Raw genomic sequence first — 12554 nt, forward strand, 5'->3', positions numbered from 1 at the left:
CTGGGTTTCTAATAGCCCAGTATCTAGTAATGGAGTTATTCATTATTGGCACTAGTGTAACTGGGAGGAGATTCAAACCCATACTTCGATATGTATTGCAATGTGCTCCTTTCACGGTGTATTTATTTGGCTGAAGGAAGTAAGGGAAAACCAAAACACTTCTGATATGCTTGGCTGATAGATGGCCCAAATTAGCTCAGATCACTGGGGTCAATTTACAATTTGCACAAACAATTATAAAACAGGATTAGGAAGAGAAAACACACCTACTACTACTTCAGACCAGCACAGGGTGGACTTGGCATTAAAGGCTCCTATATCTAGCCAGCAAAATTTTTGCAAAAGGTACTGCTTGATAAAGAAACTTTTGTTAAGCAGCACGTCTTATTCATGTTACCTAATTTTCACATTCTGCAGCACACTGTCGCTGTCACATAGTGGGGCCTGCTATTCCTGTGAATGGCAGCCAGCTGTCTTTCAACTCTACAAGCTTGTTTGAAGCTTATTTATAAACCATTTGAAGGCTGACCTCATGCTCATTTCACACAAAATAAACCCTGGAAACATGAGGAGCCACAAAACTGTCAAGTCAAACACTTACTGCATTTTTGTAGAAGAAATACAGCACCATATTGGCAATCCGGGAATAACACCAGTGCCCGTGAACAAGCAAGAGCTTTTCCAAATGCCGAAACCTTGGGACTGCAAAGTCACTCGCCATCACCGCCTTCAATGAAAGAAGAGTTGAAATCACCATTGTAAAGTGTCACCTAAGACACACAGACAGTGCGCTGGAGTATCCTGCCAACATCCACAAACAAAGCCAGAGTAACTCCATTAAAGTCCAATGGAGTTGGACTAGTTCCACCCTGGTGTAAGTGAAAGAAGAGACTGGCCCATTGTGTCCTCAATGCTTTCACAAATAGTTATAATTTTACAGTGCCCAAAAGCAAACCAGATGCTTCAGAGAACACACAAAATGACAGTGTGCTTGCTCCTAGAAGATTACTATCTACACTACTACAGATGGTGACATGAGTGACAAACTGTAGGAAGGAAGTGGGGTGAGGAAGGACCAAGGGTTATAGTCGTGTGATTGTACAGATGCTCATAGATCATGGCTGTGAGCTTTTCTCTTTTTAAGAACTACAAAGAAGACAGCATTATTTTGTGCAGAAGAAGGGAGTTTTCAGGAGGGATTTAAATGAGTGAGATAATAATAGGCTACATCACAATTAGTGGAGTTAAAAAAGCAAAACACCCAAATAATTTGTTTTAATTAATTATCATGATCTTGACTTGCAAATGTTTGCCCACCCACGTTCCCCTGAGATCTCAGTATTTGGAGGAAATTTGTTTTAACCATATGCAAGTTCCCTAAATTGTGAGAGATCATTACAGAAGAGGTTCCCCTGAAATTTTAGAACCTGCCAAATCACATCTATGGTATGAATCACCACCATTTCTTTCTATAGCATAGCTACTTTTGACTGGCTAAATTTCAAGTTAAAGTATGCTCAAGATTTAAGATCTCATCATGAATGGAGCAGTATATCAGTTGCGTTATATCCTGCCAGGTCATTGAGCTGGCCACAGATTCCACCAACAGTTGTATTGCTTTTTAAATTTACATTTTGTTTATTGTCTTCTGTTTCCTTCTCCCCTACCCATTTTCTAATTCTATTATGGAATCATGAGGTGAAATTGTTTACTTTTCTTCATTTTATATTTCCACCAAATTATTCCAAAACACATTCTAAAAGTTTTTAAAGGTCTATTTTTGATATGCAGGGAGGAATGGAAAGATAATTTTATCCAATTACACTTGCATGTTTATTTTATCCCAAAATATCAGCTTGGATTTGACGTTTTCATTCTCCTACATCCCCGCCCCCCCACCCAGGTTTTGCATAGGAAAGCATGGTTCGTGCTCCATGCTGCTCCTTCCATAGGATGTGAAAGAAAAATAAATCAGTCAGTTTGCTGTATGAGCGATCCAGATGCTTGACTCCTTTGAAGTATCTGCATGTATACAATTTTGACAGCTGCTTATTGTACAAAGCCATGCATGATTTCCTATGGAACCCTGGGATCAAAGGCAGGGGATCCATAAGCCTTCCCACCATGTGCGAACATTCAGTACAAAATAAACACAAAAAGAGAAATAATCTAGGTGGTTTAATGGAATAACAAGCGAAATGACAAACTTTCAGAGCAGAATGCACTGAAATGGCTAGTGACACTGAAAAACCAGCTGTCTCAGAATTACAAGATCAACTGAAAAGAGGAATTGGAAGGAGGAAAAAGGAGAGACAAAGATAGCGAGAGATGTGGAGTATTATATCTGGGAACTAAAATGATGTTCATGAGAAATCAGGGGTTTGAGTTCACACAGAGATGCTAGGAGCCGATTCAAAGTGCAATGAAGTCAGTGGAAAGACTCCCACTGACTTCAGCAGGCCTTGGAATGGGCCATCCTACAACAGCCTGCTCAGGATTCCATGCTTGTTAGGCTCTATTCAACCCAAATGTCCTCCCATGCTTGTAAAGCCTGCAGAGGCTGTGTGAGGCGCCCAGGCTCAGCATCTTCTGAGTTTACTCCTTACTCTGATCCGGATTACAGAAGAAAGCCCTGTTAAAAAAAAACCTATTTCAGTCTTAGCCCAAGCTTTCATCTTTTACTGCCCTGCCATATATAGCAATCAGGCTGTCGGGAATGATGGACAGAGACACGCGCATGCTGAGTGAATTCCCAAACAATCTCAGCAGGGGCAGCTTCTTCCCAGTTGATTGACAGACAAACAGCGAAAAGGTTTTACATGGACTGCATGACAATCAGGGGTGGGTAAGCCTCCCCTCCCCTCCCAAACGAGCACTCCCTTAACTGTCACTGCAGCTACTCACATTCCAAGGGCTGTAGAGTAAAACTCATATCCGACCTGCATGTCCCAGCAGGGAGAGGAGAGCAGGCCTTGTGCACTACTCAGGCGTATTGTCTGAATAGGTTGGCTTGGAGCACAAGTGGCATATGCAGCCTTCTGAGGCTTATACACTTCAGTGCCACCTATCTTAGCTGCATTAGGTAAATAGATTTGTCCAGCCACACCACAGGATAATTTTATAGGACCAGTGCAGGACATATGAAGAATAAAAGCCAGAGGAAGAAAATGCAAGGAGGGGAAGCCAATTTAATCTTTATTTATTATAGAAATAGGACATAGCTGAGGGTTTTTTTAAATTAATACCTGATTTCGTTAAAAAGTAAATGTGCCAAAAGACCTCTTGTAATTTGAGTTTTATGAGGTGAATGTAAAATGTTTAAGCTCACCACAGATTGGATAAGAAACATATGCTCAAACTCATGCATAAGTGATTTTTACAAATCCCAACTGGTACACCTCAGGGCAGCTTGCAACTTGCTCATTTATTTTTGCTGCCTGTCAAGAGGTAACTTGCTCTCATTGACTGGGAGGCAAGATGCAAGCAGACATACGGAAAACATTCAGTCCAACTTTTTCCTGGGGAAACTTTTCAATAAACAACCCGCATTACCTGCATGCCCTCTGGACCAGAGATCCCCACACCTACGTCTGCCACCTGGATCATACTGACATCATTAGCTCCATCACCTAGTAACAATAGGATGCAACATGGTTTGATATTAATAAAACAGAGATGATTAATGGCAGAAAAACAAAGGAAAAAATAGGTGACTGTAGAGCATCAGTGAGCAAGGATGGCATAGGGATCTGGTTTGAAACACCTGTACTTCATGGAACTACAGTTTCAAAGCCTTAGAAGGGACCACCAAGCCCTTGACGTCTGTCTATCTAGGTTTTTGCTATACGATGCCAAGGAAACATAAACTGAGTACTTCTGTATGAGTGGGTCTCTTTAATGGGACCTGGAATACAGAGGTCATGTCTTTGTTGCATGGATACTCAGAAGTCCATGTGCAGCAGGGAAACAAACTCCTGAAAACATTCCTGCCGCAAACTAACTGACTGGAAGTATTAAGGGACCCTAAAATTGGGCATGAGGCTAGACATAATGAGATAAACTCTGTGACATTAGACTCAGAGTGGGGAAAGGAGGGTTGTGTGAGGAATAAGCAGAGCTTTCTCAATTTAAAGTGCGGGAACCTTGTGGGTGCTGCAGGGTTTTGAACTGGATGACTGACAAAGAGTCCCCACTATCAACCGTACAATGGAAAATGGTTGTGAAGAACTATGTTAGCGTATATGACGTTAATCCCAACTTTGCAACCACTGTAGTGCTGGACAACTGGTGTTCAGCACTGTCACCTACTCATGATCAAAAATTGAGGGCCTTGGGTTTAATCACGATTAGCTGAAATGACACTGAACACAGATTTGTCCTGATCTATACTGCAAAGTGATGGTCAGTGGTGTCAGCTCACTCAATTCTTTACAAAACGTTGCTCTATTCAAGCAACATTGTGGAGTAGACCATCTCCATTTGACCAATTTCTGCAGGAAGTAATCCCAGATGCCACCTTAGAAACTCTATTTTTGTTTGGAATAAATGCTCTTAAGATCTCAGAAGCATTTTCAAACTAAAATTGAAGCTTTTAGGCTTCTAAAGTGTCCAGAAGAAAAGCGAAATTCCAAAGGGGTGTACGCATGTAAATACAGGCTCATTTAAATGGAGACACTTGCCTATTGCCAAGGTCATTGCTTTGAGTTTATCTCTGACTAGTTTTACTACCATGCTTTTTTGCAGTGGGGTAGAGCGACAACACAGAACTGAGCGACATCTCCTGGCTAGTGAAAGAAATTTGTCTCCTAGTGTTTTATCCAGTGCATAAGCCAGAGTCTTTCCATCAATCACTAGGCCCAAGCTGGAATGCACTGAAGATGAAGGTGGAGAGAGAGGGCCAAACCCAACTGTCATGTTTCCAGCAGTCTTGTCTATTGTGTTGTTTGAAAACTTAGACTCTATATATTGCAGACAGTGGTCCAGCAAAGCAGCACTTGTCTCCTGAAATACAATACAAAAATAAATATGTTTAAGTGAAAGTTGCTGCTGTGGGATCATGTAATCAACTTACTGTGCTTGTTATAAATTTAGAAATGGAGAACATTAGAGTCTTCAATATTGATTCCACTTTGACAATTTTTATTTCTATTATTCTTTCCTCCTTCTTTATTCCATCTAAAAACACTTAATTCTTGTTGCAAAAGATACTGCTAGCAATTGATAAAGGGCTTAAAAGCATTTCTGTTTACTTTTCAACCTGCAGTGCTGTCTTACACTAATTTCTTTTAGCTTGTCCTCAGAATAGCAGAATTGACATGTGATATGAGAATCCGTGCTGAGCTAACTATGGTGATGAGCACCACAGAATGCCTATTAATCAAATCATTAATCAGATATTTGTAAATGCCAATTAAGGGTTATTTAACTTATTTTAAAATCTATATCCTAACCAAACTTAATTAATAGAATGTATTACTAACATCTGAACATTTAAGATAAAATGCTACCAGTCTTGTAGCAAAATATTTTTCAAGTGATCAGAAATAAAGAAGTGAGATCACAGGAAATCAATTTACCAGCTAACTCGTTACACTCAAGAATGGAACATAGTTATCTTTTCTTTCCTTTAGAAAGGAATTGTAGTTGGATAGTGTTAGTCTACCTCCAGTTCTGGATCTGAAAGCTGATTTGATCACCACATTAAATTACTTTGGTGCTATCAACCTGGTTCCTTTTATGTTTGACCATATCAGCAAACCCCTTGCTATTGTGTATTTAAGACAAGCTGAGCAATGCCTGACTGTAGCTCGGGTTATCAGTCCATCATGACTATGAGCACTGAAATTCAAACATTTTCCTTATCATCAAATGAAAAAGTCTATGTAGCAGAGTATGAATTACCTAGTATTACAGTCCATTGGCTTGAAAATAATTATTCTCAACAGGCAGTTCATTGTTTTCTCCTTCAAAAACATATGATAGATTGCTTTTGTATTTGCAGTGGGTGCCAATAAGAAACAAGTGAATACTATGTCCTGGCATGTACCTTACGATGGTGTGTCCCAGTGGCTCTCAACCAGGGGTCCAGGGCCCCTTGCGGGGCCACGAGTAGTTTCAGGGGATCCGCCAAGCTGGGTCAGCATTAGACTTGCTGGGGCCCAGGACAGAAAGCTGAATCCCCACCACATGGGGCTGAATCCTGGGGCCCCAAGCCCCGCCACCCGGGGCTGAAGCCAAAGCCTTAGCAACTTAGCTTTGTGGGCCCCCGGTGGCATGGGGCCCCACGGAACTTCCCTGCTTGCTACCCTCTACTGCTGGCCCCGGCTTTTATATGCAGCAAAACAATTGTTGTGGTAAAGGTGGACTGTGAAGCTTTTATAGCATGTTGGGGGAGGCGGTGGGTGGCGGGGGAGAGTACCTCAGAAAGAAAAAGGTTGAGAACCCCTGGTATGTCCTACATTAAAATGTATACCAAAGAAAGGCATTCATTCATATTATGTTGTGATATACATTGATGTGCAGTGGTGCCCTCTGCATATAGTTTCAAGTTGTATCATGATATAAGGCACTAAAATCTGGGAGTATAAATAATTAATAAATATCCACCTACAAATCCTATCCCCAAAATATACATTGAACAGGAAGAAGAAAGATAAAAGAAGAAGAAGAAAGCAATCAACCTTTTAACTGCAGCTGCCAAAATCGTAGCAAAACTAGTTCACATTTGGATTTCAACCTAACATTTAACCATCAGACAAGGATCTGTTTACCAGTGAGTCAGCATTCAAGGTGATGATTTCCTCATCATGATCTAGTAGCTTGCATGCGTAAGCTATATTAATGGCAGTTTCTTGCTTGTCTCCAGTGAGAACCCAAATCTGCAGCCCAGCTTTGCGTAAGTTTGCAATGGTTTCTGGGACACCATCTTGTAAACGGTCTTCAATACCAGTTGCACCTGGACACATGAACGAAGCAAATAAATCAATGTCAAATAAATACTTGGCTACTCAATCTGATACATCATGAGTTTGTCTTAAAATCTGGTTTTGGAAACACCACCAGCCCCCTTCATTGGCAGATAACTCCTCTAACCTAACACATGTAAATGAAATTCTGACCATCATGATCAATAATGACTTCAGCTTTTTTTCAGGCAGCAGAGGGACTGTGAGGAGAGGGGAAGGATGAGGTTGGGGTAAATAACCAACCAGTCAACAGACATCATCATCCAGATTTCAAATCCTAAAATTTTATACCAATATGATTCTGTTGAGTTCATCAGAGTTTAACTGATTTACACCAGTGTAAGCTCGAGGAAAATCAGGCTGATTGTGCCTCAGTTAGGCACAATGTCTCTGGGAGATGAGGGGGAGTTTTACTTCTGCAGCACCTGTTCATAGGGTACAGCACATCTGCTGGTTCGCTGGCTGGTGCTGAGGTCCTGTTGCCTCTCTGAGTACTCTGGGGAGACTAGTTCCAACAGAGGTGCTGGCCTGGAGCCGTCCATGAGGTTACAAGGAATGCTATTGCCTATGCACAGCCACAAGGGGAGAGATGTATCTCGCCCAGCCTCACTTGTGCAATCCTGCAGTGCTTGCCATCGTGCACCGGTATGTAATTAGACTCAAAGTCTCATCTTCCGCCGTTTGAGGTTGTCAGAGGATAACTGGAAGAACAGATTGTTTATTTCTGGCTGGAGTCTGTTTGTACTTCTCCAGCTGTGGTTAACTATGTTTTAATTTAGTATTAAGATGTGTATGTACACCAGCATCAATAGAAGCAGCCGAGTCACATTTGCTTGAAATGATTAAAAACATTAGCACTATTCCAGTTATCTTTGCCAGAGAAAGAAACTAATTGCCTGAAGAAATAATGGATATTTATAATTTGTTGAGCTTTTGATATTTTAGTTAAGTAAATAAATAAAAATACTTAGCCCTTGTACAGTCCTTTACATTTACAAATTTTAACGACATCACAAAATCCCTAGGAAGTGAGTGTTACTGTCCCTTTCTTCAGTTCACGCAGGCCCTAATCGTCCAAACATGCAAGTGCTTAACTTTATGAGGATGGTGTCAGGAATCAGGGCCTGCAGCAAAGCTAATCTCCAGGCAGCCTCATCAGTTTAGCTGGCTTGCAGCAGGCTGCCTGATTGGCCACACCACCTGATTGACTGGAGGGGCCAATGGGCCGCTCTTAAGTCAGCAGCAACAGCAGCTAGCTGGAGGCTCAATCCTCATGCCCACCACTGTGCCTGTTCCAGTGTTAACTTGTTCCTGCTGCTCCTGTCCTGCCCCCAAGCTTTGCCTCTGTCCTGCTCCTGCCTGATCCCCTCCTTGCCTGCTACCCTGCTTGCTCTAGTTCCAGACCACGGGCTTGACCTATGCTCTAGTTTCTGACTACTGGTTCAGGCTCTGACCCTAGACTTGGTTCCTGATGCCCAAGGCTTAAATTCAGCCAGAGCTGTCCAGAGCAGAGCTCTGGTAAATATTTGCAAACCCATGGGGCAGAAGCCCCAAGCCCCTGGCGGCCCCGCAGGGTGGAAGCTCTGAGTCCGAGGGCTCTGGGAAATACTCTTTGAGAATTTAAGCCCTGCTCTAATCACCGTTGCCTGATGCCCACTCTGATCACTAGGCTAGACAATCCTCGCCCCAGTTGCCTGACACATGGGCCGTCTCAATGAAACCACTTGTGTAAAGCATATGCATAAATCTTTGCAGGATGAGCACCACAGAGAGGTTACAACGTAGACCTTTCAAAGTACTCCGTACAGGACCCTGACTCTGCTCTCATTGAAATCAAGGGAAATTTTACTACTGACTTCAATGGGAACAGTTAGGCTGACACACAGTACTTTTTGATAATCCTACCCTAAGTGACTTGCCTGCGGCAACACAACAAGTCAAGCAGAGAGCCCAGGATTAAATGAGTTCCTACTTCCCGGAGTTGTGCTCACCTCAGTCCACTAAACCATAAATACAGTGTTTATGCACATCATTTTGTCGAAATGTTTGGTGCCCCAGAGGGATGAAATATCTCAAGTATTTTCAAGATTCACCATCACTGTAATGAAAATCTGCAGACAGATTGGGCCAAATCCTGCTTTTCTTACTCAGGTCAGCCAAGTTCATTGAAGATAATGGGTCAGGTTCATCCCCAGTTTTACACCATTGGTTTAATTCAAGGGTTCCCAAACTTGGTTCACGGCTTGTTCAGGGTAAGCCCCACAGCTCCCATTGGCAGGGAACGGTGAACTGCAGCCACTGGGAGCTGCGAGCGGCCGTACCCGCGGACTCTCAGGTAAACAAAGTGTCTTGCAGCCCGCCAGGGGCTTACCCTGAACAAGCCACGAACCAAATTTGGGAACCCCTGGTTTAATTGGTATTACATCAGGGATAAAATTGTTACCTAAGCAAGGCAAACAGGATGGGTCTTGTGTTAATTATTATCCCATTCTTTTGCAATGATGCAAGAGACACTCGTGAGAAAATCCAGTAATAACCAATTTCTGTATGCACAGAAATCATTGAAAAGATAGAGCAGAGTTTTAAAATCGAACTTTGAAAATGTTTAACACATTTTAATTTCATGTCCAGCTCTCATGTAGTTACCAAGTAGATGCAGATTTGTCTCTATACGAAGTGCAGATTGAAACAGCAGCTCTTCGCGGTTTTCAATAGACGATTCCGCTTCTAAATGACTTTTTAACCAGTTAGCATATTCTTCTTTGCTTAGAACCTATTTAAAAGGAGAAGGTAAGCGTACATCCAAAAAGATGCAAAAGCATTCATGCATTACTGAGTAAAATGAAAAAAAAAACCCTAATAAATGTTCTTGCTAATGGACTGCAACAAAAAGATTTGTCATTACTCTCCTTAAAAGCAAACTAAGAGCTTCATATACTTACTCTCTTGGCAATACACAAGGTCCGCAGCCCATCTACAGCATACAGATTAAGGTAATTCTGAGTTTTGCTTTGGATTTTTTTTTGATGTTTGCCTCTAGGGTCATCTAGTTAAAAATAAAGGAGAAATTTATGAAAAATAATAGCAATTAAATGGCCTTAGAGAATATAATTGTTTCTTCAGCACTTACTGTACAAAAGCTTAAGAGGCGATACTTTTAAAGAGCTCCTGACGTCTCAGGGGAAACTTTGAAAAGCTTTCTATTTAGAAACAATTCTCTTCACATACTATCTATTTTCTAAATTCCCTCTTTAAAAGTCACGAAGAACAACTATATAACAATAAGATCTTTCCTTATTAAGCATTCATCTGCTCCTCAAGTATTTTGTGACATCATGATAATCTCCATAGCAACCAAGTATGTCATGAACAGAGGTATGATTTCAAATTGGCAATAAACAGAAGCAGATGTGCTATATATCAAAAATCTTATGATTAACCAAATGTTTCCAAATAAATGTGGGTAGAAAAGATATTTAATTATATTTAGAAATAATACTACGTTCTCAAAATGCAGTTGTCAAGAGTTGGAAAGGGATGATATTTTCATCCTCCAGGATCAAGACAGACTCAAGTACAATGTACAATCACAGCAATAACCAATAATAAAAATTAATTGTAATAACAGTGATAAAGCAAGGATCGGCAACCTTTGGCACGTGGCACGCCAGGGCTGGGCCGCTTTGTTTACCTGCTGCGTCCCCAGGTTCGGCCGACCGCAGCTCCCACTGGCTGCAGTTCGCTGCTCCAGGCCAATGGGGGCTGCGGGAAGCGGCGCGGGCCGAGGGATGTGCTGGCTGCCACTTCCTGCAGTCCCCATTGGCCTGGAATGGGAAACCGCGGCCAGTGGAAGCTGCGATCGGCCGAACCTGCAGACGCGGCAGGTAAACAAACTGGCCCGGCTTACCCTGGTGGGCCACGTGCCAAAGGTTGCCGATCCCTGGTGATAAAGTGAACAGAGAAGCAGACAAGAGAAAGCATTTTAGGTTGAAACAATAGAGTGAGGATACTTGAGAAACCTTGATATCTTGAGGCAGCAATTTTTCTATAAACCAAAATAATTTCCGAAAGTCTACAAGTTTTCTAGGTTTATAAGACATATGACTTCAGAGGGACAGGCCTATGCGGTGTTCCTCAAGCAATATTGGTGTTATTGGTACTTCTTGCTTTACATGGTTCACAGTTGTGATTGAAACTGGAGATAAGGGATTGGGAAGGCATGATAGAGTGTAAGCACTTCTTGATAAGTTTGCTCTCACCCAGCAAGGATATTAGCAGGGGGCCTGGAGAATAGGTAACTTTCTAATATCAGATCATATGAGGATAGTGATGATTGTCATATTTATCCAGGGTATGTTATGTCTGTCTTATCTATCTTGGACTTTTATACTGGCACTCAACACCATAGTATCTGAGCACCTTCCAGAAAAAATCAACAGCAAAGTCCCTAGTGAACTTTATGGAGTTTCTGGCCCTTTTTCCTTTTTGTAGTACAGTGGAGTCACATCTTACATGGGGGTTAGGTTCTAAAGTCAGCACGTAAGGCGAAAATCGCGTATTGTCAAAATTACCCTTGAAAATTCCTTACATCACCCATAAAGTACAGTATACTGCACATGATTTTGTGTATACAACCCTGTACAGTAATATGTATAAATGTATAATGTATACAGTAATGTACAGTATATAATAAAGAGTACATATGCAAAATATAATTTTACAGTACTGTATTTTTAATTACAGGGGGTAATTACAGGAGGGGATAATTACAGGGGGTCATCAGGGCTGGATGTCGACCCAGGAGATGGAGGAGACGGAGAGCCTGGGTGACGGAGAGTGAGTCTTAGACGAAGTGGTTGGCTCTGGTTCAGCTCGAGAAGTTGATTGCGTAGGCTCATCTGCTGCTGGTTGTTTTTCCTTGAAAAACATGGTGATTGGCAACTGTCGCTGTTGTTTCTTGAGCTGCTCAAACATTTCTTGATACGGTCTCAAATTGTCCATAATACTACATGTGATTTTGAGGCTTCGTTCCATAGAGGGATCGTATTCAGAAATTAAATCATTCAAGTGTTTCACTGCTTGGAACAATTCAGCAAATTTATGAAGATTCCAACTTGCTGGTTCTTCCTGTTCGTCGTCGTCATCTTTGTCTTCTGTAGATGATTTTATCAGTTCCTCTAACTCTTCGTTAGTCAATGTTTCTCTATGACTCTCAATTAATTCTTCAATTTCTTCCTCAAGGATGTCGACAAAGCCATCACCACCCACTGGCCTGGCCACCTGAATAATGCGTCTCACTTCTTTGTCAATGGTCGGGAAACCCTTAAAATCATTCACACATTCTTTCCATAGGTTTCGCCAACATGCATTGACTGTTTCAGGCTTGATTGCATCCATTGCCTGTTTAATATAAGTGATGCAATCAGCAATGTTGAAGGACTTCCAACACTCCATCACATTAAGATTGGGATCAGCATCCATAGCGCTACATATCCGTGAGAACGTAAGCCTCATGTATGTGGCCTCGAAACAGCGAATCATGCCTTGGTTGAGAGATTGGAGGATGAAGGTGGCATTGGGGGGGAGAAA

At 41.8% G+C, this 12554-nt stretch overlaps 1 protein-coding gene across 3 annotated transcripts in view; it reads right to left on the reverse strand.

The window, feature by feature from the left end:
* Positions 1–12554, reverse strand: part of ATP10A (ATPase phospholipid transporting 10A (putative)) — a 150481-nt gene that overhangs the window by 11192 nt on the left and 126735 nt on the right. For all 3 annotated transcript variants that reach the window (XM_043537649.1, XM_007063340.4, XM_043537651.1), the window contains exons 11-16: positions 9908–10011; positions 9612–9738; positions 6771–6955; positions 4680–5001; positions 3553–3629; positions 602–727 (exon numbers count right to left, since the gene is read on the reverse strand). In XM_043537649.1, the coding sequence (XP_043393584.1) occupies positions 602–727; positions 3553–3629; positions 4680–5001; positions 6771–6955; positions 9612–9738; positions 9908–10011 (941 nt within the window). The remainder of the gene's footprint in view (positions 1–601; positions 728–3552; positions 3630–4679; positions 5002–6770; positions 6956–9611; positions 9739–9907; positions 10012–12554) is intronic.

The sequence above is a fragment of the Chelonia mydas genome, chromosome 1, assembly GCF_015237465.2.
Source record: "Chelonia mydas isolate rCheMyd1 chromosome 1, rCheMyd1.pri.v2, whole genome shotgun sequence".
In the NCBI taxonomy this organism is placed as follows: Eukaryota; Metazoa; Chordata; order Testudines; family Cheloniidae; genus Chelonia; species Chelonia mydas.